At 38.9% G+C, this 27,641-nt stretch overlaps 1 protein-coding gene across 8 annotated transcripts in view; it reads left to right on the top strand.

The window, feature by feature from the left end:
• Positions 1–27,641, top strand: part of OXR1 (oxidation resistance 1) — a 456,115-nt gene that overhangs the window by 290,490 nt on the left and 137,984 nt on the right. The window contains exon 1 of one of the 8 annotated variants that reach the window (XM_045453918.1): positions 3,054–3,310. The exons of the other annotated variants lie outside the window; for them this stretch is intronic. Coding sequence (XP_045309874.1) covers positions 3,298–3,310 — 13 coding nt within the window. The 5' untranslated portion in view covers positions 3,054–3,297. Of the gene's footprint in view, positions 1–3,053; positions 3,311–27,641 lie in introns of those variants that run through there. 8 annotated transcript variants of the gene reach the window in all.

Raw genomic sequence — 27,641 nt, 5'->3', positions numbered from 1 at the left:
GAGTCAGAATGAACTGAACTCAAATCTTGGTTCAACCATTTACTAGTTGTGTGACCTTAGGCAGGTTTCTGCCTCTCTACTTCAGTTTTCTTAAGTATAATATGAATACAACATATCTGCCTGAAAAATATTATAAAGATTAAGTTGAATAATCCATATAAATTGCTTAGAATTGTTCAGCACAGAAAAATGACTCAAATGTTAGCAATTGTTTGTTACCCTTCGGTAATGATAGTTGATGACTTTGTTGAGTCTAAAATTGAATATCATGTCTAAGTGACTGTTTTCCTGATTCACTAACATTATGGAAGCATTATTAAGTAGACATCGCTTACTTACACAACTATCAAACCCTCCATCTGTATGTGGCACCTATTTCCATAAATGAAAAAGGAAGAAAAATCACTACTGATAAAATCCTTTAGAATGTAATTTCAGCCTGTCTTTGAAAGGCCCAAAGATCGTAGGTATCTGGAGGAAGCAGTTACCAGAATAGAAATCTTAGAACAGCCTGTTCAAAGCCAGGCTGCTGGGTTAAGCAATTAACAGTGTAGCTGGGTTCATACTTGAGCTCCACGTATGAGACAAAGGATATTATTTTCACCTATGAAAGTGAACCTGCATGTAATTGGCTAACACTTTTTTTGCCCTAGACAATGACTCCACAATGAATAGTTACTAATGATATACATCCTATAGCAATAATTCTTAATCTAATCATACATTTTAATTATCAAATAACTCTAAAGAATTTATTAGGGTTTGCAGAGTTTCTTTGTAAGCATGATTACAATTGATCACATTTAACTTACTTTCAAGATTCCAACAGAACTTGATATAATTATCTATATGAGGGACCAGTCCAAAGAAGTAGAGTTCATATAATGTGTCCAGTGTAACACAGCTAGCAATCAACAAATTGTTTACCCCAAATTTGTTCCTCCAAATTGAATGTTCTTTCCATTACTGCAAGGTGATGCCAATACTCTCTTGCTACTTCATAAAATGTCATAGAGTTTGGTGGTAACAATGGTAAAGATGAATATCATTAATATTTGAATATTTAATACCTTAATAATTGAAGAAACAAGTAATCTACAAATCAAAGTAATTATGTAACCTGATTTTAGAGACTCACTGAAACAGTTTGACTTATTTTCCCACTTAGAATATTGAATATTGAGAAGAAAATCCCTAGCTTCAAACATCTGTTCCAAAAACAAAACAAAACAAAACAAAACAAAACAAAACAAAAAACATGATAGCCAAGATATCAGTGTTTATTATGTGCCAGGCACTATAGTAAGTATACACATGTTTCACCTGATGTACTGCTCATTGGAAACCCACAAAGTAATTACAAACTTCTCACTAAATGGATGAGAGGGGCAAAAAAACCTTAAAGTTTAGAGAGGTTAAGTAATTTGTCCAAAATCACACTGTTTCTAATAAGGGGAGTCAGGATTCACACTCAGACTAAGTTCTGAGCCAATATTCTTTTTTTTTTTTTTTTAATTTATTTTTGAGAGAGAGAGAGAGAGAGAGAGAGAGAGAGAGAGAGAGATTGAGTGCTCACAAGCAGGAGAGGGAGACACAGAAGGTGAAGCAGGCTCCGGGCTCTAAGCTGTCAGTACAGAGCCCAGCACGGGGCCAGAACCCACAAACTGTGAGATCGTGACTTGAATGAATTGAAGTCAGACGCCTAACCAACTGAGGCACCCAGGCACCCCATGAACCCATATTCTTAATCACAGTGCTGTATGTTCTTGATTTTATATAGGTTAGCCTTAATAAGCTGTTGACTTTTCCAATTCAGTGAGGTTTAGGAAAGCAATGATTAGTTAAAACTCCAAAAAGTTTCCACTAGTCCTGTGGCCACAGCCCAGATGCTGTTGTCATCCCACACGGCTCACAGTGGAACATGTGCATTCTGATGGACCACACACTTCCAGCAAGCCGCATAAAATCATTATTCGTGATTCAACTTATACTGATGACCAGCATTTTATTCTTGAGTATGATTGACTGGCAGCTATGACTCTAAATACACAGAATGACATGCAGAGAATAATTTAAATAAGAATCCTTTCAAACATTGTACCTTTCTATTGTCTTAACCATTTTTAAGTGTGCAGTTCAGTAGTGTTAAGAATATTTGCACTGTTGTAAAAGAGAGATGCAGAACTTTTTCATCTTGTATATCAAAAATTTTATAAACCTGATTTTTTTCCCATTTTCCCTTGTCCCCTTAATGCTAACCCTTGGTAACTACCATTCTACTTCCTGTTTCTTTGAATCTGACTACTTTAGATGGCTTATATAACTGGAATCATGCAGTATTTGTCTTTTTTTGACTGGCTTCTTTTACTTATTAGTGAAAAAAACAAAACAAAACGCTTTATGCTCATTAGTATAAAGTTCTCAAGGTTCATCCATCTTGGAACGTCTGACAAGATAGATCTCCTTCCTTTTTAAGGCTGAATATTATTGCATTGCACACACATACGACATTTTATTTATCTACTTATCGATTAGTAGACATTCAGGTTGCTTACAACTCTTGGCTATGATGAATAGTGCTGCCGTGAACATGGGGGTGCAAATATCTCTTTGGGACCTTGTTTTCAATTCTTGTGTATATAGATACAGAAGTAGTCTGCTGGATCTTTCGTAGTTCTATTTTTAATTTGTTGAGAACCCTCCAAATTGTTTTCCATAACGATTTCACCATTTCACAGTCCTGCGTTTAGTGCACTAGGGTTCTAATTTCTCCACATCCTTGTCAACACTGGTTATTGTCTGCAAAACATTATATCCTTTTCAATTTTTTGATGAAGCAATATAGCTTTGATTTCAGAAAATGTAATATCACTGAAGCTAATACTTTGCAAGGAACAATATGGGGCCAGCATATTTAAATGTTTTCCAGCCTTCTAAATGTGTTTAATTTCAGAAGCTAAATATTTCCCAGAACATTCCTTGCGTAAATGAATAACTTGCTCTTTTGAACCTAAAACACATACTTGTTTCTTCATTCTTTGGGCTACCACTGTCTTGCCCAGCTCTAAAATCTTCTCAAAATTAGTCAGAAGGAGACAAGTGGGAAGGTGTAGACTTCTCACTTTGACAGTTTGCTAAAGATGGATAAAAAATGGTGCTATTCAAAGACACTTTGTACTTGGATATTTAGAATTTAGGATGGAAATAAACCCAGTGAAATAGCAAGAATGTTTGAAAGAGAAGTCGCCAACCCACTGCTACAGAAGGCTGAATTCCAAGGAAATATGCCCCATATGTATGAAGCTGAGAAGTAAGTTTCTAAAATCATGCCTTTCTATTATCCTATTTTTCATTTACTTGAAATGTCAATCATTAGTTGGGGAAAGCATAGTCCTGCTAGCAAAACATGGAAATTAACTAAATGATAGAATCTTATGCAAATAACAGTGGATTTGGAGATCTGTATAGTGGCCCTATTATTGAGTAAGTACCAAAAATTGCCAACCTTTGACTTTAAGAAAAAAGCACTACTTATATTAGCTAACTATAATAATGTGATACTTTGGTAGGAGTTTTGAAAAAACTCTTAAAACATTTATCTTATTTCTATTAATATTGTTTGATTTTTCTTCCTTACATTTCATATTTCCCTGTAGAAATTTCTAGAAGCAAATGTCCTTTTCTCTCTAAACAGTAGAACGGATGAACAAAATGAAATTGTAATACATTTAATCTCACGTGTATTTACAATAAGGTAACAATATTTAGATTCTCAAAAGAATTGTTAATATGGAAAAAGATCGGAAAATTTAACCTTTTATAGCCAGTGACTGATAAATTTTCTAATGCTATCAGATGATTTATAAAAATAGTTGAGGGGCGCCTGGGTGGCGCAGTCGGTTAACCGTCCGACTTCAGCCAGGTCACGATCTCGCCGTCCGTGAGTTCGAGCCCCGCGTCGGGCTCTGGGCTGATGGCTCAGAGCCTGGAGCCTGTTTCCGATTCTGTGTCTCCCTCTCTCTCTGCCCCTCCCCCGTTCATGCTCTGTCTCTCTCTGTTCCAAAAATAAATAAACGTTGAAAAAAAAAAATTAAAAAAAAATAGTTGATAAAAAAACATAGCAAGTCAGGTGGGTTTTTTTGTTTTGTTTTGTTTTGTTTTGTTGTTGTTTTAATGTAAAGAAAAATATTGGCCAAAACTCATGGTAGCTCACTTGGAAAGAAATAAAAATAGCAAAAGCCTACTAGGTTAGGTAAGACAAGATTATGTGGAGGTATAAAAGTGAATTATAAGCTAAAAACAAGGCACTTGTTCTGTGAGACAGCTAAAAGTAGCAAACCTGAGGACAGTGTGATTTCCTTTTCCATATTTATTCTGTGTTATGGATATCTAGCATGATGAACAAAGCAGAAATGTCCCTGCCATTGTAGAACTTACTATAATTTCTTCTTGGTGGTAAGTATTCAACAATGGAGAATACTTTTATTTTGAAATAAAAAATAGTCTTTTACAACATTTCAACTTTGCCTTTGCTGATCTTAAAAAGCCAAATTCCGGGGCGCCTGGGTGGCTCAGTCGGTTAAGCGGCCGACTTCAGCTCAGGTCACGATCTCACGGTCCGTGAGTTCGAGCCCCGCGTCCGGCTCTGGGCTGATGGCTCAGAGCCTAGAGCCTGCTTCCGATTCTGTGTCTCCCTCTCTCTCTGCCCCTCCCCCGTTCATGCTCTGTCTCTCTCTGTCTCAAAAATAAATAAAACGTTAAAAAAAAAAATTAAAAAAAAAAAGCCAAATTCCTTATTGAGTTTATGCGTAAAGCTGAATAATAACAAAGTTGGGAGGGGGGGAACACCACATTTTATAAAGTAGAAAAAGAAAATTCATGAAGCCACAAACAGTGTTGTATTTCCTGGTTTTAGGAAAATAACTATTAAAACTTATTGCTTGACTAGCAGGCTTATTTTGTGAAGGAATCGTTAATGTATACTACAGTGAGATTTTCGAGAAGCCTATAGAATTGGTCACAAAGTGCCATGAAACAAATAGGAGATTTTGTAGAAAATTGGGATAAAAAAGAGAAAAATGAAGACCTTTGACTTTTCCAGGGGCCTTTTTAGTAATAGTTGGAAAATAACAAGTAATTGCAACCATAATTATAATAGTATTTTATTTCTTTCTAGTCTAGCAAAGTCTTTAGCCAATGAAATAAGAAGGGAGCACCATTTTCTGATGGACCCTAATAACATAGCCAACAAGCTATTTGACTTACTTTGTTACAATACTCATTTCAGATAGTAGATGAATTTCTATGGACTTCTAAGAATTATGCCAGAGGAAGTTTAACTACATATAATTACTCTATGCTGCTAGCCCTTAAGACGTCTTCTGGAATACCCCTTCTCTCACTAGGTGTTCTCCTTGCATGAGTCCTTTTCTAACAACTCCACAGAATTAGCTACTGTGGCATCTTGGTAGTAACCTACCATGAAATCTGGTTTCCAGAAAATAGACTACTTTGTTCTGCCATTGGTGGAAGTGAAGTTCAATGCCTACACAGACTCCTTCTCTTTCTCTGGCCAGACAAATGTAGGTAGTTTCTCTAACTATTCGTTTTGATGACTCTCACTTGACTTGATATGGGGAGGAAGATTTCCTTGTCCTCTTCCCCAACCATATGGGTTTGGGGGTAGAAACACAATACATTGGCCAGTTTCTTCAAATAAATTCTTTTTTGGCATCTTCCATATCAACTGTTTCATACCTCTTAGGTATGTGGTAGGCCAATGGTGGCCAAACCGTGTTTATAGTCTCTTAGCATCACTTTTAGGATATGGAGATATTTGGTACCTACTTCACTTTCAACCTTGGTCCTCAGCCAAAACTGAATCAAAGTTCTACTTCCATAACTTCTGTACTTCTATGACAGATGTCGTTACGCTATTTTTAAACTTATTCCCATCAATTAGGAGTTAAAACAAAAAAAATTTTGCTGAGGTATGATTGATATACAAAAAGCAGTGTATATGCTTACAGCTTGATTAGTTTGGAGATAAGTATGTATCTGTGAGGCCATCTATCCCATAAATATCCATCATCTCCAAAAGTTTTCTCCCACTCTTCTTACTTATTTTTATGATAAGAACACTTAACATAAGATACACCCTCTTAGAATTTATTTTAGTATACAATACATTAATGTTAACTATATGCATTATGTCGCCCAGTAGATCTTTAAAACTTACTCATCTTGCATAACTGAAACTTTGTACTTGCTGACTAATAATTCCCCCAAGCCCCTGGTAACCACCATTCCACTCTGCTTCTATGAATTTGGCTATTTTAGATTTCTCATATAAGTGGTATCACATAGTGGTGATTCTTCTTTATCTGACTTCTTTCACTTAGCATTATGTCCTCCAGATTCATCAATTAGGTTTTTAGTTGGGAGGAGGGATTATTTGTTGGTCTTTTGTGAAAAAGACTATTTAAAGTTATTTGGGTTAAAATATGTAACTTCTATAAACTGAATATTAATTAGAAAGCACAGTTTTTCCTTTACATTGAAGCACAATTCATAGGTCTAGGTATTTTTGTATAAAAATATAGTTATTTGAGAGCCACCTGGGTGGCTCAGTCAGGTAAGCATCTCACTCTTGATTTCAGCACTGGTCATGATCTCATGGTTGTGAGATCGAGCCCCATGTTTCACTCCACACTGAGCCTACTTAAGATTTTCTCTCTCTCTCTCTCTCTCTCTCTCTCTCTCTCTCCTTCTGCCCCTCTCCCCACTCTTTTCCCCATATGCTCTTTCTTATGCAATTTCTCTTGCTCAAAAAAATACATAGTTACTTGATTCCATTAACTCATAAGTTGAACAGATTAAGTTCCCTTGAGATTTATTTCCATTTACAAACCTAGTTAAATAAGCTTCCTTAAACATTTTAAACTACAGTTTTTTAACAAACACTAAAAATGCTTGATGGGGCAAATTTAAAATATAATAAGCCAATAATTTCTAGGTACTTAAACAACTCCTATAAAACAAATCATATCTATAAATGTAGTAAATTAGATTTTCCTAAGCATTTCAAACATCTTAAAATCATGACTGGAAACAAGGCTTTCTGTTAAAGATGGCAGATGAAATATAACCATTAAAGTTTTATTTCAAAACTCAACCATATACATAGCAAAGTGATTTTTGTTTGAGAGAGATAGAGGGCGAGAGAGCTCATGCATGCATGTGTGGGTGGGAGCAGAACAGAGGGAGAGAGAGAATCTTAAGCAGACTCCATGCCTCATGCAGAGCCTGACGCAGCTTGATCTCAAGACCAAGAGATCATGACCTAAGCTGAAATCAGGAGTCGTACACTTAACTAACTGAGCCACCCAGGCACCTCCAGTAAAGTGATTTTTTAAAAGAAGGAAACATTGGGGCACCTGGGTGGTTCAGTCAGTTAAGTGTCTGACTCTTGGTTTCGGCTCAAGTCATGTTTGAGCCCTGTATCGGGCTCCGTGCCACCAGCATGGAGCCTGCTTGGGATTCCCCCTCGCACGCTCTCTCTCTGCCACTTCTCTGCTCACACCGTCTCTGTCTCTCTAAAAAATAAATAAAAATGAACTTAAAAAAATAAAAGAAAAGAAGGAAACATAGGACAAAAAGAACCAAAATTGAAAGAGGGAATAATAGCAAACAATTTTGGAAACTGGAAAGCAGAGAGCTTAGGAGAGAGAGAAGCTAACAGAGAAGCTAAGAGGCACCATATTTGCAGTGCAGAATTCCTGAAAGTCAGTTGGTCATACTGAGTCTGAAGATAAGACTAAAAAGTCGGTTTATAGATTGACCCAAGAGAAAAGACCTGAAGTTACTGACATTAAGAATTCTATGAATCAGCTCCACCAGAGGATCTAACAGTAAAGAGTACAGCCTACAAGCCTCACTGCCAGTAAGCTTTTTTAGTGTCCTGCTCCTAAGTAGGAAAGCTGTTAAGGTGCATTCCAGAATTTAAAGTTTTAAATTCTTAATTTAAGTACTCTTAAACCTTCTGATATGAGAATATTGACCGAACCAAACACAGAAAAAAAACAAAAACAAAAAAACATTTGGAAGGAACAGAAAATATTCCAGTGGGGGGGGGGGGGCAACTTCTAAAACATCATTAATGTTCATAACAAGATAAAATATTTCATATGTAGAAAAATGCATATTCCAAAAACAAAAAATAAAAGCTCTAAAATATTAAAGATATGAGTGCGTAAATGAAAAACTCCGTAAAAGCTTTTGAAGGAAATCTTCCCCAAAGTAGAACAACAGGATAAAGGGATGAAAATAAGAGAAAAATAAATAGGAGAATTAGAGAGCCAGTCATGGAAGTCTATCATCTACACAAGGGTTTTAAAAAAAGACACAAGGGGGAAAAATTGGAGTGGAGAGAAGTCAGAGAAATAACTCAAGAAAATTTCCCAGAACTGAAAGACATGAGTTTCCAAATTGAAATATCCCAGTACCAAGAACAATGAAAAAGAATAAACCCACACTCAGACATATTATGAAACTTAAGAAAACTTGTGACAAAGAAAAGATCCTCACATCTTCTGGAAGACATATTTATTTACTGGATCAAGAATCAGAATGGTATAGAACTTCTCTGCACCAAACTAGAAGCTGGAAGACAATGGCGTATGCCTTCAAAATTCCAATGATGAATTATTTCCTACTAGAAGTTTTACTGAAATTATAAGTAATATGTGAGAGTAGAATAAAGGCATTTTCATACATGCATGTCTTTAAATTTTACCTCCCATGCTCCCTTTCTTGGGTGCTCTGTCAATATAAGGAACTCAAACAAGAAAGAGAAAGCAATAGAATCCAGGCAGCAGGAGATACCCCTAAGGGAGAAGTGAAGGGGACCTCCTGAAGGGCAGTTCCCCTGAGATAGCTATCCTAGATAACAGCAGTCCAGATCGGAGCAGCTCAGAATGGAGAGAGCTGGAGACTGGCTCTGGGGAGTGGAAAGAGATTGGAGGAACTGCTTTATTTTATAAGACGCCCAAAAGAACTAATTGTTAGCTTCTTTAGTTCATATGAAACTTTGGTAAAAATTAAAACTAAGATTCTAACGAGACAAAACATAATCAAACCATCATGTTTTAGAAAATTCATAAACCCAATTTGTGCAATATGTATTTCTTTACCATCACTGTAGTTTTTGGTATACCTTCCTGGTGTTAAAAATTCTAATTCAACCAAGGAGACTGTTACCATCATCTCCAGCCTACTGTAGCAACTGTGGTCATTGATTTGGGTTGTGGATGTTTCTGGATGGTGATTCTGGGATTCTTAGTGCTTCTTCTAGGAAAATTCTACCAAAATACAGGTTAACAAGCCAAATCTCTTCTTTCAATGGGTTTTTCAAGCCCACCACTTTTCTGAATAACTTAGTGAATCACATGTTCCCGTGTTCATTTTTATCTCCTATCATCTCAGGCAACTTTTATCTGAACTAATATACTAGGTTATGTACCCATTATTCAGAATGCAAGTTATATTTTCTGCCCAAGGGAATTTATTACAGTTTTTTTTTTTAACATTATCTCATTATTTACCATTCTACATACTATAGGAATCTGGTTCTTCTTGGAGCTTATATGTCAGTAGATAAAGATAAAAAAAAAAAAAAAAGAATGAACATCATAAATAAGTAAGTTTTATAATAAATTAAGTGATAAATGCTAATGAATAAAGACAATAGTAAAGGTAAATCAGGAGTGCCAGGGAAGGGGTGTGTTGTAATTTTCTTTAATGGTAGTAAGAGTAAGTCTCATTAAGATGACAAAGATGAGCCCTTTTAGGAGGGCTAGCAATACAGATACCTGGGGAAATAGAATTCCAGGACGAAGGAAAGAAAGGCCCAGAGGCAGGAACTTGCTTTATGTACTTCAGGAACATCCAAGTGAATGAATTGGAATGAAGTGAATAGGGGAGAGTAAATAGGAAATGAGTTTGGAGAGATAATGGGGGGGGGGGGGGTGTGACATCATGTAGCATCTTAGAAGATTTTATTCTGCATTGTAGGACTATATCTCTTACCTAGAGTAAAAATAAAGTGATAAATGATTGTAAAAGAAGAAATGGCAAGATCTGACTAACATTAGAAAGACTTACTCTTATTTTTTTATTTTGAGAGAGAGAGAGAGAGCAGGAGTTTAGGTGACTTTCTCAAGAGCAACCTTTATTTTCCTTCATAGCACTAGTCACTGGTAGGGCATAATATGCATTTGCTTTTCTAAAAAGAATGTTTATTTATTTATTTTGAGAGGGGGGAGGGCATGTACACTGGAGGGGCAGAGAGAGAAGAGGAAAGAGAGAATCCCAACCAGAATTCATGCTGTCAGCATGGAGCCTGACACGGGGCTCTATCCCACGAACCGTGAGATCATGACCCGAGCCAAAATCAAGGGCCAGGTGCTTAGCCAACTGAGTCACTAAGGCACCCCTAAAAGACTTATTCTAATTGGAATGGAGAGAGTAGAGCACTGGATCAGTAAGAATGGAAACAGACCAGTTAGGAAGTTATTGCTGTGATTCAGGTGGGAAATAGTGACAGTTTAGACCAAGATGGTAGTGATGGAAGTAATGAGAAATGGTCACATTCTGTTTATATTTTAAATGTAGAGCCAACAAATTATCCTGATGGATGAGATGTGGGGTTTGAGAGAGTAAAAGTAAAGATAACCAAAATAAAGAGTTAAGTATTCCTCCCAGGTTTTTTGGCCTGAGCAAATCGATTTTTCCTCAAGTGAAATGGAAAAGATGAGGGTGAATGTTTGCAGGGAATTCATGAGTTTATTTCTGAACATGTTAAGTTTGAGATGTCAACTTAGGTGTCCAGGTGGAGAATAAGCAAGTTGGCTATATGGATCTGGGGTTCAGGGGGAAAAATCTATGCTGGAAATATTGCTTTAGGAGTTTCCAATATAGAGATGATAACAAAAACCACAATGAGCTCACCAAAAGAGGAAGCATGGACAGATGACCAAGAACTGAAACCTAGGTGCCTCCAGTTTGGGGAGAAGACCTGAAGGAACAACCAGTTCAGTAGGAGAAAAACTATGAGACTGTGATATCATAGAAGCCAGTGAAGAAAGTGAGTGAGGAAGGATGTAGAGGTCAAGATGTTGAGTGAGAACTGAGATGACCATTGGTTTTATGAAGATGGATGGAAGACGTTGATGACTTGAACAAGAACAGTTTCAGTGCAATAGTCAGCTGGGATTCCAACTGGACTGAATCTAAGAGAGAGAGAGAACGTGGGAGGTATTAGAAATGGCAAATATAGGAAATTTCGAGGAGCTTTTCTGCATAGGGCAGTAGAAGAAGGGAGTACTCACCCATGGAGTAAATTGGGTCAAGAGAGAGCTTTTTTAAGATGGAAGAAATAACAGCATGTTTTTATGTGAATGCGAGTAATCTAGTAGAGAGGGGGACATGTGACAATGTGCAGTAGAGAGTTCCAGAAGAATTGTCTTTGAATAGCTGGAAGAAGAAGGGGCTAAATGACCTAAAATAGGAGCAGATAAGAAGCTGAGTGAGTGGCTGCGGGTGCTAGTAGGAGCATTGATGTGGCACTAATTTCACTCTTTCCAATAAGTTAAGTACCAAGATCATCAACTGAAAATATGAATGGAGGAAGAGTTTATTAGAGCTTTTTTAGGAGTGGGAAAATGGCAGGAGAGTGCATAATGGGAAAAGACAGTACACCTGCCAGGCAGCACTCTGGGTCCTCTTGAGGTTCACAGAAATATCTCTGGAAAGCCTCCTTGTCATGCCTATATGGTTAAATTTGAAAATACAAAGCAACTTTACAGTTGTTTCTTTTTTAAGATGGACTTTGACTATAGAATGTTCTAAAATGATGGGCTGAATTTCTCGTAGAAGTCCAAATAGGTCAATGTGTGATCATTAGTGGGTTTCTGTTTGATGTATATGTACATTCATGGCTGCTCCTGTGCCTAGATAAACCTACTACCTGCCTTTTCACCTCTTCCTCTTCTTCAAATCTCTCGGTATCCCTTCCATAGGTTTCTCTTTCTTTCTGGTGTGTATTCCCCTTTCTTAGGGCATTCCTAGATGGAAATGTTGATATTTGAACCGATGAGCACTACCATTATTTTTGAGTTGGGTGAAAAGAGAAAAAACAAAACAGATACTAGAATGCCTGAAGACAGGGGCACCTGGGTGGCTCAGTCGGTCGAGCGTCCGACTTCGGCTCAGGTCAGGATCTCACAGTTTGTGAGTTCGAGCCCTGTGTCGGGCTCTGTGCTGACAGCTCAGAGCCTGGAGCCTGCTTCAGATTCTGTGTCTCCCTCTCTCTCTGCTCCTCCCCAGCTCATGCTCTGTCTCTCTCTTCTTCAAAAATAAATAAAAACATTAAAAAAAATTTTTTTTAATTACTCAGAATGATAGGCCCATGAAAGTAAGTCTAGCAGAACTATATGAACAACAACGGTAAAGAGAAAGCAGGGTGATGGTGTGAGATAGATCTCAGAAGAATGCCTAAGCTGTTTTGAATTACTTTTAGTGGCATTTCCACATATTGGGTTAACTTAATACTGAATCTTTTATTTAATGATCTAGTTTTTCAAGCAAGGGGGAATATATTTTTTGCTTCTTTGTTTTCATTTATTTACAAGAAATTAGTATAATTTCTCATTTACTTTTATTTTTTTTTTAATTTTTTTTTAATGTTTATTTATTTTTGAGACAGAGAGAGACAGAGCATGAATGGGGGAGGGGCAGAGAGAGAGGGAGACACAGAATCGGAAGCAAGCTCCAGGCTCTGAGCCATCAGCCCAGAGCCCGACGCGGGGCTCGAACTCACGGACAGCGAGATCGTGACCTGAGCTGAAGTAGGACGCTTAACCGACTGAGCCACCCAGGCACCCCTCATTTACTTTTAAACCAAGCAAATTCTTTTTCTTTAGGGCTGAAGTATTTATTTATTTTTTTAAGTTTCTTTCTTTAAGTAATCTCTACACTCAGCCTGGGACTCAAGCCCCAACATCAAGAACCCCATGATCAAAAGCCACATACTCTCTTCCTACTGAGCCAGCCAGGTACCCCAAACCAAGCAGTTTTTTTACCGTATGACATTATAGTTAAAAGCTTCCTATGAGGGTTTATGTAGCTGCATGATCTTAGACAAATCACTTAATCTCTCATTGCTTGGTGTTTTAAAATCTAACTCACAGGGTTGGTCTGAGAATTAAATAGTATTATTAAAAACAAGCTACTTTTTTTTTTAAAGTTTATTTATTTACTTTGAGAGCAAGAGAGAGAGAGGCAGAGAGAGGGAGAGAGAATCCCAAGCAGACTCCACACTCAGTGCAGAGCCTGATAGGGGCTCGAACTCACTAACCATGAGATCATGACCTGAGCTGAAATCCAGAGTTGGAGGCTTAACCAACTGAGCCACCCAGGTGCCTCCAACAAGCTACCTTTTTATTATTTATTCCCTAAATTCCAAGGTCATACAGCTAGTAAAGAGTGGAACTGGAACTATCACTGCCACCAACACCACAGTTTTTAAGTCTGATTCTTATAGGTTCCATGACTAACTGCTTCCCACTTGGAAATAAAATCAGGAAGAAAGAATGAGTTTTCCTTGATCCTTTAATTGAAAACTCCATTTTTACAGATAGAAAAGAGTATACACAGCATTTCTCCAAAGATATCAGTTTTATCTTCATCTTGCAAAATGTAATGACTTGATGGAATATTTAATTCTAAGTTATTCAATTAAAGGGAGAAGAGAGGACACCTGGATCTTAAAGCTACAGGTGCATTTTTGGCACACTGCTGCCCCCTGCTGCCTGCTACATGACTTTACTTTTCTCACACATCCTACCCTTATAAAATTAACAAGCTGAATCTCCTATTAAGAGTCATACTAGGGGCGCCTGGGTGGCGCAGTCGGTTAAGCCTCCGACTTCAGCCAGGTCACGATCTCGCGGTCTGTGAGTTCAAGCCCCGCGTCGGGCTCTGGGCTGATGGCTCAGAGCCTGGAGCCTGTTTCCAATTCTGTGTCTCCCTCTCTCTCTGCCCCTCCCCCGTTCATGCTCTGTCTCTCTCTGTCCCAAAAATAAATAAACGTTGAAAAAAAAAAATTAAAAAAAAAAAAAGAGTCATACTAAAATGGGGACACCTGGGTGGCTCATGGGCTAAGTGTATGACTTTGGCTCAGGTCATGATCTCACGGCTTGTGAGTTTGAACCCCGCATTGGGCTCTGTGCTGACAGCTCAGAGCCTAAGGCCTACTTCCGATTCTGTGTCTCCCGTTCTCTCTGCCCCTCCTCTGCTCATTCTCTGTCTCTCTGTATCTCTCTCTTTCTCTCTAAAAAATAAAACATTAAAAAAAGAGTCATGCTAAAGAGTCATACACTCAGGAAACTGAGGCCCCAGAGTGACCAAGGTGACACAAATGGTGGAAATTTAGGATTAGACTACTGAAAAGTCACTTCCTGCTTTGCCATATTGTCCTTCCCCTATTAAACGTGAACGAATTATTTATTGGGTGCCTACGATGAGCTTGGGGCTGTTAGAAGCACTCAAAGTGGAGAAGTGAAAACCAGGAAATCTGCACTGATAAAATCTATATTGTAGTGTGAGGAAACAGCCAATAAATAAGGAAAAGTATCAATAAAATCATTTAAGGTTATGATAGATACAGTAAGTAGTAATAATGATAACTAATGTTTACAGGTCACTATGAGAAGAGCAAGTGAAAAGCAGTTTTCATAGTGTCTTCTGTGACTTGCTTTGCTTGATTTCTTGTAGCAACTCTCAAGTCGCTACTGTACCTTACAGAAGAAGATGCTGAGGCAAGGCCAGCATGACCTTAGAGGTGGAACCAGAATTTGACACAAAACCCCTCTGACTCCAGAAGTATTTAGGGCATACTTCTCTAGGGAAATGACACTGAATTGGAAAAACCAAGCTTTTGAAGCTCTAGGGGACAGCAGGCCAGGCCGAAGGAACAGCATGTGCAAAGGCCCAGAGGTGGAAGTGAGTCAGAGTGTCTGGGTGCAAGAGAAAAACAGCCATGTGGCAGTAGTAGAGAAGCATGCAGGGAAAGCAACAGAGGCCAGGCCATGCTGAGGAGCTTGGATTTTATTCTAAATCACGAGAGAAGTTTATTCTAAACTCCAAGAAATTTTTGGAGAATTGTTAATCAGAGGAATAACCTTATTCCTGATGAGGAGCTCAGCATACATATGGAAAGGAAAATAGACTGTAGGAGGACGAGAGTTGGTGAAGGCAACTAGTTAGGAGAATGGTAACTTCTGTCCCACCTAGAACTCCTCTTCCAGAGGCCTAACATTCCTCGTTCTCCAGCCTTTCTTCTCACCACACCTTTCAGCCTGGTTGCTTTCTAACCTGCTCTCGTTTGTCCGTGTCCCCCTCACAGGGTGGCCCCCACCATGGGGTAGGGTACTGTAAATCTCCTCTCACAATGGGACAATAATTTCTCTTAATCACGTATCATGCCCTCAAATGCAACCGGAGGCTCCCTCCTCTTTTCTTCCTCACGTGGCCATTTGGGGATAGGACTGGATTTGTGGCCAGCCAAGTCACCATGTCTTTAGTACTTGATCCTAGCAAAGTCCAGAATCCCACATCATGTAGCTAGAAGATTTCTTTTGGATACTTCTTTTTAGGAAAATATGAAGACCAACTCTCATGTTTATAAATATAAAGCCCTGTTTTGATCCTGCACTTTCTTCCTAGAAATAAAGGCATGGCGCTCTTACTTTTAAGTACTTCTGATTTCCTTTCAGAAATGTGAAAATTTCCTCCCTGCCCAAATTTTGAGTAAACTGTTCCAAAACTCCTTCCCTACTTTATATGGACATTACCTGGATTAGCACTTTATGAAAGAATAAAACCCTTACATTCCATGAATGCAGCAGAAGAATTACAGTGGAATGACAGAGAATCCTCAACCTTGTTTCCCTAAATTGTGAATGTCAGTGAAAATAATCTGGGTAATCCGGACGGAGTTTTCCATGATATCAGTGAAAATATATATGATATCTATATCAAAAAGGGATTCTGTTTAGCTCGTGGTAACAGAGAGACAACCACACTATTTAGACAAACATACAAAGTGACCAGCGATGTGCAGGTCAGGTTCCAGAGAGTGATCGGGCTTTGTTAGTCTGTTCTGCCGTCCTTAGGGCATGACTTTTGTCTTTAACGTGCCTGCTACCACTCCAGCCATCATGCCTCCCAAATATCTTCACTTGAACAGCCCCTCCCGCCCATTAGGCTCCACTCTCTCTGGAAGTCACCTCCTGCCTTTTTCGGATTTTTATCAGTAGCACTGCCGCTCTGCATTGAAACCTATGGTATCAACACTCTCTCTCCCAAACAAGCAGATGCGAAGTCTGACATATGCTTCCCCTGAATTGTCAGTGAAATCGACTTTTCCTTTGCAGAGTTTGCTCCTTCATGTCCTCATGGTCTCTCACCTGAACATTGCAGTCGTCTTTCTATCCTTGTTGTTGCATTTCTATTTATTTTACCTGTTACTGACAAAGCGTTACTCCGACTTGTCTAATGAGAAGAACACTTATGTTTAGGGGCTCTGATATGGTAGGGCTTGACTCCAGCTCTCTCATTTATTAGCCTGCACAGCCGAGGGGACATTAACCTTCCTAAGGTCAGTTTCCTAATTTGTAAAATGGAGATAAATATCTATATCTCTCTTGGGATATATATTTGTAAGATAGATAGATAGATAGATAGATAGATAGATAGATAAATATATCTTTCTTGGGTATATATTTCTTGGGATTGTCATGAGAGTTAAATGAGATATTGTATCCCAAGAGCTGAGCAAAATGCCTGGCACGTGGTATGTATTCAATGATTGTTAGCTGTTATTTTTATCACCTGTTCCTGCTCAAGAACAATTTAGACAATGGCTACTATATTACAAACAGAATCCTCAGCTTTGGCCTTCAGTGCTTTCCACATTGTGGACCCATTGTACTACAAAGCCTCTCCTCCCTTTTCCACCATTTATAGAAACATTACATAAACCCTTGCAGTGCTGAACCATATCATGTTTCCTGAACGTGCTCCTATGTTCCCCTGTCCTGTTCCTTTTTCAGCCATCTTCCTCTATCTAGAACCCTTCCCTGGAGCCCTCTCCTCCTTTCTGCTGCAGCCTCTTTCAGGTATTTTTTTGTGTGAAGCTTTTCCCAATTCCTCAACTGTATAATAATCCCATCCTTTGGATTGTGGGAGTTCAGGCATAACTTTTCTGCATTAACCTCTATCCTAGGATATTCATTAAATATCATCTCATTGGCCATTAGATTCTGATCATGAGTTCAAAGAGTAGGACTTTCAGGGCCACCATGTGTGAGTGTGTATGTTGACCCCTTCACAAAGGCACCTGACTAAACCTATGATTTGCAGCTGAACACCAACCTTAACTCTACTTACCAAATTGACGAGCCCCGTAACACCAAGCCCATTTGTTCGGCTGCGTCCACCAAGAGGAGTTCTTTTTTGTCCTAATTTGCATACAGGTGCCATATAGAATACTGCCGGGATTGATTTCATTGCTCTTTGCCTGTAGCGTGTAGACCTAGCATGGGAGCATTCGCATAGTAGGTTCTGGATCGACCTGGTTTACTTGATTCTGATTTAACCAAGTCTGGTTGCAGAAAGTAAGACCATGAAATCAAGGTTTAGAGTGTATTTTGATTATATTCCAAGGCTGTATACAGAAAGGAATGAAGTTGAGGGTTCCAGCAAGCCCATATCTCAGTCTCAAACAGGGCAAGTGAAACTTAAGTGTCTTTAGATTGTTGAGGCCTTAGTTTTTTATTCTCTAACTGGCTGTTTATAGGACATGTGGCTCTGTCTGATTTGAGGGCTGGTTTCTTTCTTGTGTCCAATGAAGTAAATCCTTAATAGCGGCATGTTAACATCAATATTGCGGTGTAAGGGAAAAGTCTCATCAACTTTTAAATTAATTCAAAATTAAATTAACGAATCATCTAGTTCACTTGACAGTTTGGAAAAGTGGTCTTGAAATTAGTCAAGTTAGGGGTCCTCTTGGTTACACACAAGAATGGAGGCATGATGTTGGGCCCCCACAGAACCCTTGGAAACCTATTCCCTAACTACTGCTTACTTGTCTGCTATTTCATTTTAAGAGCTTTATCATTTATTTGAGTTATAGCTCCTGTTTGGAGACTTCTCGAAGTTCTCATCTGTCTTTCTGCCTTGAGTGTGAACAAGCAGAGAATCTCTTCTAAGAACCAGTTCCGTTAAAGAAACCAAAAATCACCAGCACCTAAAATTTCAGAGGATGCCAGCCTGGGCTGATATGAGGCATGGTATCTGGAGCCCAAGGACACTAGTAAGAATAGACTGATCCATATTGCTGTTAGGAGTCCAAAGGAACCTATGAACCACAGACAGCAGAGTTGGGTACAAATGAACCAGAACTGGCCTCTCTTCACCCAAAAGGTGTTCAATCTTTATATAATCCCCTGCCTGTGGGAGCAAGTACTACCGAGGAGGAGGAGTAGGCGGTGGGAGATTCCGTGTGGGAGCCAGATGTGGCCTATGGACCACCAATTTGCAACCCTTGCTTCAGAATTACAATTGAGGGGCTCCTGGGTGGCTCAGTTGGTTAAGCATGATATCCCAGCTCATGGGTTTGAGCCCTGCATCAGGCTCTCTGTTGTCAGCATGGAGCCTGCCTCGGGTCCTCTGTCTCCCTCTCTCTCTCTCAAAAATAAATAAACGCTTTAAAAAAAATAAAATAAAATTACAACTGAGCCCTGTTTTCAGGACTTTGAGAAAGAAGCACGTGGAGAACTTGCTTTTTGCTTTCCTAACAACCAGTCACATCATTACATTCCCTATCCAAATAGCGGCATCATTTCCCCTTAACAATGCCAGAACTATACCTCATGGGGGAAAAAATTAATAAAGACAGCATTTATCTAGTTCTTATGGTCACTTTTACCAGCATGCAATAATAGTGGAAGTGGCCTTTACCCCCTTGCTTGTAAATGAGCCCACCGGCATAATAGGAATAAGGCATATCCAATAAAGGTGGCAAATAAAACTCCTGGAGCGGAATTCAGATTCTCTGTAACTCACTGAAATTAAATCCAGCATACACTTGAGTATTTTTGGAAATGAGGCCTGCGGCCTTTCTAGCTACAGGCTAAGAGATCCAAGCTAGAGGAAACCAGTTAATAGGAACACTTGTAAAAGAAAGTGTGGAATAAGGCTTTAAATTTTTTAACTCATTTCAAATGGTTTTTATTCTTAATTTTGTAATTTCTGTTTGCCATATATTATTTTCAAAATATAAATTGTTGCAAAGATTTCTACCAGACTTCCCTTTTATCTAGTTATTCTTTCGGTTAATTCAATATTGATTAACACTTACTAGTGCTAAGAACTTATATGAATATAAGAAACCCATCAACTAACAAAAAAGATAAAGATCCCTGCCCTCAAGGAGCTTATATATTGGAACTAATAAATAACAAATTTGCTGATATGTTAGAAGAAAATAAGTACAATGAAAAAAGTGAATGAAGAGCAGGCTAAGAGGGGCTGGGGCTGGGGGTGGGGATGTACACTGTATTTTTTTTTTTAATTTTTTAAATTTTTATTTATTTATTTGTTTTTGAAGGAGAGAGAGAGACAGAGTACAAGTCGGGGAGGAGCAGACGGAGAGGGAGACCCAGAATTTGAAGCAGGCTCCAGTCTAAGCTGTCAGCACGGAGCCCGATGTGGGGCTCAAACCCACAAACTGTGAGACCATGACCTGAGCCGAAGCCGGATGCTCAACCGAGTGAGCCACCCAGGCGCCCCTACACTGTATTTTTAAATAGGCAAGTCAGTGTGGGCCGCACGTGACTTTTGAGCAATGACCCGCAGAGGGAAGCTAGGTGTTTTTTACTGCTTCCCACTCTGTTTTGCTTTTTGTTTCCACTTAACAAAGCAGTATAAGCTAAGTGGTGAAGAACTGGTACGTGGTATGTATTGATAGAATACATATCTTTAAAGTAAAGAGGGGAAGACGCATTTAATACAAAATAAACCTCTTAAAGAACATCTGGTTTCGGTTCTTGTATTTTTCCAGTGAGGAAAGGAGTAACGTTACAGCACGTTTCTATAAAGCGCTATAGTTTACAGAGTCCTCCGTATACTTTTGTTTGATGTTCATCGTAACTCAGTGAGGCAAGTAGAATTATTTCTATTAGGTGAAGAAATGAAGCTTAGAGATTTGCTCAGGTACTTACCCTTCAGTGGTTCCCCATTGCCCCCCTCTGGTTCCCCATCTCCCAAACCTCTGATCACGACTCACAAGGCCCTTCATGATCCCGTCTCTGCTTACCTTTTCACACCATCTCTTGTCAAGTTCCCTTTCACTATGTACTGTCAGTGTCCCTTTCCAGCCATACTGAGCTGCTCCCTTTTCCCCATTTGCTGAGCTCTCCTGCCTCTGGACCTTTGCACATGCTGTTCTGGGTCACCTTTTCTGGCCACTCTCAAAAGATCCTTCTGGTCTCCACTTGGGCATCACTTCCTCTGGTGAGACCTCCCTGATTCTACAAAAGCTGAAATCAATGCCCCCCACTTCCATGTTTCCCCAGCACCCTATGGTCATCCCTATCAAAGTACTCATTGGTCCTTCTGTGATTGCTTCTTTGTGAGCTTCTGGAGGACAGAGGCTGTGTCTTTTTCCACCACTGTATCCCCACTTCTTCGTGCAGTTTATGGTCCTATGGGTCTTTCAGCTGATGAATAAAGAACTTGATTAATCAGTTGTTCAGGCTGTATAGGAAGCTGCAATTCTAGACCCTCCCATTCAAAATCCTCTAAGTCCAAGGCCTTCCGTAGCTTTCACCTGGTCATTAATTTGTAACGGCTCCATCACTACAGAAGAGAAGGTAACCCTCGTTCTCTGGGTGTCTCTAGAACCCCTCTAGTTTGGTAATTACTTTCCTACATCTGGCAGTTTCTTAGTCCTATTGTGACTGTCCTTTTCTTTCCATGAAAACAAACCCAGTTTGCTCACTGGAGTTTGACTCCTTTCAGAGTTACCTGTCGCTTCATCTTCTCTTTGCAAACAAAGCATAGATCTTGCATATGGGTGGAAAATATCCACAGATGTCTTGTTCATGGTTGCGACTCCCTTGATCAGAGCAATTAGCAGTAAACATTAACTCAAAGAGAGATTGGCACCATAGTCCAGTTTGCCTGCCATACATAAGTTTGGCTGAGGGTATACCAACATTGCCTAGTTATTTTCATTTTTCGCTCCAGTAGAAATAGAACTTTGGGAACTTCTTCCTGGATCACTTCTTCCCAGGTATAACAGTGGCAGATTGCTGGCTCCCATGGGGAGACTAGAGTACACTAGAATGATTTAATTTGGACATTTGGTTGGTACATGAGGTTTTTTAAGGGACTTCGTGTAGATGAAGCTCTCTGACCCATGCTGTCTCATTTGGTTCTCACAAGCCCAGGGTCACACAGAAGTTGCAGAAACAGAGCATTAGCCCAGATGCTTCTTCTTCCACTGAATCATGCCACCTCTCACTTGCTCTTGTTTATACACAGTCTGTGCCCTAACAGAACTTGTCCTCTTTGTAATGCCAGGGGCATGGCTTGAGATCAGAGCATCTCGTACAGTTCTTCAGCCATTACTCTTACTGAGTCTTCGTGATGAGTTCTGAAAAACTGATAAGCATTCTGATTTTGACACAAATTCCTGACATTCTCATATATAAACATAGAAAAAGCTCTCAGATGAGATGTGTACATGATCTTGCTTGCCTGAATATTCAGAACAACAAATGCAGTTCAGAGAAGTACAAGGGAAAGGGGCAATTTTCAACTACCACTCTGTGCCTCAGGGTTTTTTTTGTTTTTCGTTTTTGTAATGTAGAATTTTAACTGTTTGAAATGCTGTGAAGGAAAGAACTGAAAGCAAATTTTTTAAACAACTGTCAGTACCAAAAATATATAAATATTCAACATAATCATAAATAAAATTTAGACCAAAGAGAAAAGACCATTATAAATGATGGTGTTAATGATTCACAGATGGGTATGCTGCGTGTCTGAGCCCTTACTGTATGTGCTTTTTAATCTCCTAATTTTAGAGCATTTTCTAAAAATAATCAGGAAGCTAGGCAAGTCTGCATTTCTGCAAATCCATGATATTTAGAGTTCACAAAGGAATTATCGTTAATGTGTGAAATTGCACCCCTGGTAACACAAGTGTGTCCCATGAAACCAAAAAATGTCCATGAATATCTGAAGTTATATTTTCATTTTTACTTATGTTTATATTTTGTATTAAGTGAACCAAAAGTTGCAAAATTTAAAAGGCAACTGTTTTTAAGCTATGTGTTACATAGCTATATAGTAATTCCAACTAGTGCCTTTTATTATTTTTGGAAAGCATAAAAATATAAAAACAAAACTCATGAGCAGAACTGTTGCTAACTTTGAAGTGCTTAATATTTATATTTATATAATCTAGTTGTAATACCGTCAGGATGAAATTTTAGTATAAATTTCACCTTTGAATATAGTCTGAAAAATTTAATTCAAAACTGTGGGACATCTTATACTCAGAAAATTATCAGGAGGTACCTCATGTTTTAAGTAAATGTAACTGCCTTAAATTGAGCATGACTTTGTGAAGAATGTATTATTTATTGCCTGTCAAATGCTATCATATTTGGATTCGTATCAGCTGTGGATTATGAATCATAATTGGCTAATTGGGGTCACTTTCGATCAAGCTGATAATACGACTTGTGAAATTCATTTATCCTCCAGGATTGTCACTAGTTTAAGCTATTTCTCAAGACATTTTTTTGCCTGTAGCCTCTGTTATTACACCTAACATACCTGATTCCTACGTTGCTCAGGAAGGCACAGGTGTGAACACTTCTTTGCCTGCTTGAGATTCTCTCTCTCTTTCTATTTCCCTCTGCCTGTCTCCCCTGCTTATTCTGTCTCTCTCTCTCTCTTTCCCTCTCTCCCTCTCTAAGGGGGAAAAAAAAAAAGAAGACCTCTTTCATTAAGGATGCTAGCTGAAAGGCAAATAAGAGGATAGTGTTATCTTCTTCTCACAGCACACACTGTTCTTTCTTCCCAGTTGCTCTTTATTACTGAGAAGAAGAAATGTCAGCATCCCTTCATCAGACAGTAATTCAGCATCTGAAACTAAAAATGAGCAGTAGGACATGAAGTCTATCCACTACAGTGGTTAAAATGTTCACTAAAAAAAATAAAATACCATTGTAACTCAATGCCCTGAAATAAAAAAGAACTTCGAGGATGAAGTCAATATTTGCATGATTAGAGAGACTTCTTACTTCATATGTATTTCTTCAAATATCTGAACTGGGTCATATTTATTCTTCAACCAGGAACAAAAAGATTTGTTATCTTTTGGTCCACAGATGTATTGGATTGTTATCAAATTTCTTACTGGAAAAGGTTAAGTTAATATTTTGACAACAGATAAAATCTTCAAAGTGAGCCACAAGCTCAAGTAATGAGAGTTAGATTTTATAGGCTAGAATGCCAAGGATAAAGAGTACAGAAAGGGTTTGAAAGTCAAGCAGTGATGATTATTCTTAGTGTAAAGCTTACATCCCTCCATTTCAACAACTCTCTTAACATGGCATCTTGTCCTTTATAGTCAGGTGTTGAAAAAGACCTTAGAGAGTCCAGGGGTGGCAAACCCACATGCTTGTTTGAGCTCGTGAATGACCATATCCATCATCTGCAAATAATAGAAGTGATAGAAACCACAGGAATTCTAGAGCTTACACCCTTTCCAAGGACATTCAAGCCAATTTAAAGTAAATATTGTATCTCCCAAAAAAACCCATCTGCAAAATAAATGTGGCCTGTGTACCCCAATTTGCTACCCTATGACTTAGCCCAACCCAAACAGCAGTTTCTTCCAACATACTATCCAAGCTTCATATCCCTTCTTGAACATTCCTGCCAAGTGGCTGTTCACTTCTTTTGGAACAATTCCAGTGACAAGAACGTATTAACTTTTGAAGCTGCCAAGATTTTTATCAGTTTTATCAGCAATGGTAGTAAAAGTAGTCTCTTTTGTGGTTGAGGATATTAATAGCAATGATTTGTGAACTTTAACAGTAGATGGCTCTTATCAGCAAGAGTCCCATGGGCCTCTCTCTTCTGTGATTATGAGAGTCTGTCAGTGTTGAGGGTTCTAACTCTTTGCTTCATGGGTGCTACAATTACTTCCATAACTGCAAAAAGGGTCCTCATATTTGTCTATATTATTTCAAGTTTACTTGCATTGCTCATGGTATGCAGGCTGATCTTAGAAAGGCCCATTTTCCATTAGCATTTGTTCATCCCAACACATATGCAATTTCTTGGTGCTAGGCTCTGAGCTAGGTCCTGGGATACAAGGCAGAAAGTCTGCTTTACTTAGGCTTACATTCTAGTGGTAAATGAACAAAACACAAAATAATTTTAAAAGTTCTCTGAAGGGAGGAGAAGCTGAAAGCAGGCGGGAGCCATATCATAGAAGGACTTTTGGCCACTAGGTGTTTGGAGTTTTCTAGGATGATGAGAAGCCATGGAAAGATTTAAAGCAGAAGAATGACATGACTTTAGATTTTTGCAGAGGGAGAATGCTAGCATATTGTCAGTGTAGAAATTCAGAAAATACAAAAAGCTTTAAAAAGAAAATGTACCATGCAACATACCGTCATCCAGAGCCAAGTATGGAATGGAAGATACAGAAGAATTCTGTACTAGCCAGTTCAGGCTAGTATAACAGAATAGGTGGTTTAAACAACCAACATTTGTTTCTTACAGTTGTGGAGGCTGGGAATTCCAAGCTCAAGGTGCCAGCAGATCTGGTGTCTGAGGAAGGCACTCTTCCTACTTTGCAAAGGGCTGCCTTCTTGTTACATCCTCACATGGCAGAGAGAGAGCGCTGGTCCTTCCCATATAAGGACACTGACCCCATCTTGGGATCTCTACCCTCATGACCTAATCTAACCCTAATGACGTCCCAAGCCCCACCTTCTTATACTATCCCAACAGAGTAAGGGTTTCAACATATGAATTCATGCAATCCATACAAGCTCCCAAGACTCTCATCCTCTAGTAGACATCCCTGTACACTTTTTCCCATTCCATGAGCATGGGCAGGAATATGAATCTGAATTTGAAGACCTATCACTCCCATGATTAGGTTATATTGCATGGCAAAAGTGAAAGGATTTTTGGAAATGTAATTAAGGTCCCTAATCAGTTGATTTTAAGTTATTTCAGAGGGAGATTATTCTGGGTAGGTCTGGCCCAATCATGTGAGCCCTTTAAAAGAGGGTCTAGAGATCCCAGACAGAAGTCAGTCATATTGAGATAAAGCAAATATGCTTTCCTGTTGGCTCTAAAAAGCAGACTGCTGTGTGGAAAGGCCCATGTGGCAGGGCCCACAGCCCTACAACTGCAAGGAGCAGTCATGGGGCTAAAGGCCCCAGCCCTACAACTGCAAGGAATTGAATTCTGACAATAACCAATGAACTTGGAAGAAGCTCAGAGGAGACTAATGGCCCCAGCCAACACCTTGACTTCAGCCTGGTGAGCTCTTGAACAGAGAACCCAACAAAGCTATGCCTGGACTCCTGATCCAAAATAATAACAATAATTTGTAATAAACTGTGAAATAATAAATTTGTGGGTTTTTTAAAAATTTTCTTAATGTTATTTATTATTGAGAGACAGAGAGACACAGAGCGTGAGCAGGGGAGGAGTAGAGAGAGGGTGAAACACAGAATCTGAAGTAGGCTCCAGGCTCTGAGCTGTCAGCACAGAGCCTGACATGGGGCTCGAACTCACAAACTGCGAGATCCTGACCTGAGCCGAAGTTGGTCATTTAACCAACTGAGCCACCCAGGCGCCCCAAATTTGTGTTGTTTTTAAGCTGCTACATTTAGAGTAATTTGTTACACAGCAATAACAATTTAATACAAGGGGAATGATATGATCTTCTTTATGAATAATCTGAAGGACACCAGGGAAACCATTTAGAGTCACTGTCATAATCCAAGCAAAAGATAAGGGCATCTTGGAGTAGGATGCTGGCAGTAGAGACAGAAGGAAGTAGACAGATTTTAAATAAATTTGGAAGTGAAGCAGGACTTGCTGATAAATAGGATTTAGAGGATAAAAGAAATAAGCAAGAATGATTCTTAGGATTTTGGCATGAGCAAATGAGTGGATGGTAGTGCCATTTACTAAATCTTGAAAGAATAGAGGAGGGACATTTTGGCCTACAGGGTGGGGTCAGAAGATGGTGTTCAATTTTAGAAATATTATATTTCACCAAGTTGGTAGTTATATAAATATAACATGTATATTTGCATATATATATATGCATGTATATATGTAATATGATTTTTTGTCTTAAAATTAAGATGATAGTACAGTTCATTTTACTTTTTATTGACTTAGTAAAAATATGAATTTTAGTGATTGCATAATATTCCACTGTATATTAATCTTTCTGGCAAGTCCCTTATTCCTCTATTATGTATGGTTAAACTGATTTATTCTTTTCATGTTTATGAAGGATTTCCTAGTGAATAATCTTTTCTTTTTTTTTAATTTTTTTTAATGTTTACTTACTTTTGAGAGAGAGAGAGGTGTCGGGGGGAGGTGCAGAGAGAGAGAGAGACACAGAATTCGAAGCAGGCTCTAGACTCTGAGCTGTCAGCACAGAGCCGATGCGGGGCTTGAACCCACAGACTCATGAACTGTGAGATCATGACCTGAGCTGAAGTCGGCCGCCCAACTGACTGAGCCACCCAGGCGCCCTGTGAATATTCTTTTTTTAATTTATTTTAATCCCGGTAGACTTAACATACACTGTTATGTTAGTTTCAGGTATACAATATAGTGATTCAACAATTCCATAGCGGTGCTTATCATGACAAGTGATTAATTCTCATCACCTATTTTCCCTGTGCCTCCATCCACTTCCATTCTGGTATAACCATCAGTTTATTTACTATAGTCAAGAGTCTGGGGGGCACCTCTGACTTCAGCTCAGGTCAGGATCTCACTGTTCATAAGTTTGAGACCCATTTCGGTCTCTGTGCTGACAGCTCAGAGCCTGGAGCCTGCTTCGGATTCTGTGTTTCCCTCTCTCTCTGCCCCTCCCCGACTCATGCTCTGTTTCTGTTTCTGTCTCTGTCTCTGTCTCTGTCTCTGTCTCTCTGTCTGTCTCTCTCAAAAATAAACATAAAAAATATTTTAAGAGTCTGTGTCTTGGTTTGTCTCTCTCTCTCTTTTTTCCCTTTGCTCATTTTGTTTCTTAAATTCCACGTATGAGTGAAATCATACGGTATTTGTCTTTATGATTCTCATATTTAGAGTAAATCACCAGAATTGGAGTTACTGAGTCTGATGGGCATGAACATTCTTATGGTCTTATAAATTCAACTGTATTAAATCATCTTCTAGAAAGCTAGGACCAATTTACATTCCTTCTAATAGTATATGAGAAGTTGACCTCACTT

The sequence above is a fragment of the Leopardus geoffroyi genome, chromosome C3 (assembly GCF_018350155.1).
Source record: "Leopardus geoffroyi isolate Oge1 chromosome C3, O.geoffroyi_Oge1_pat1.0, whole genome shotgun sequence".
NCBI classification, from domain to species: domain Eukaryota; kingdom Metazoa; phylum Chordata; class Mammalia; order Carnivora; family Felidae; genus Leopardus; species Leopardus geoffroyi.
The sequence above is the reverse complement of the archived record's forward strand: the minus strand, read 5'-3'. Positions and strand labels throughout refer to the sequence as shown.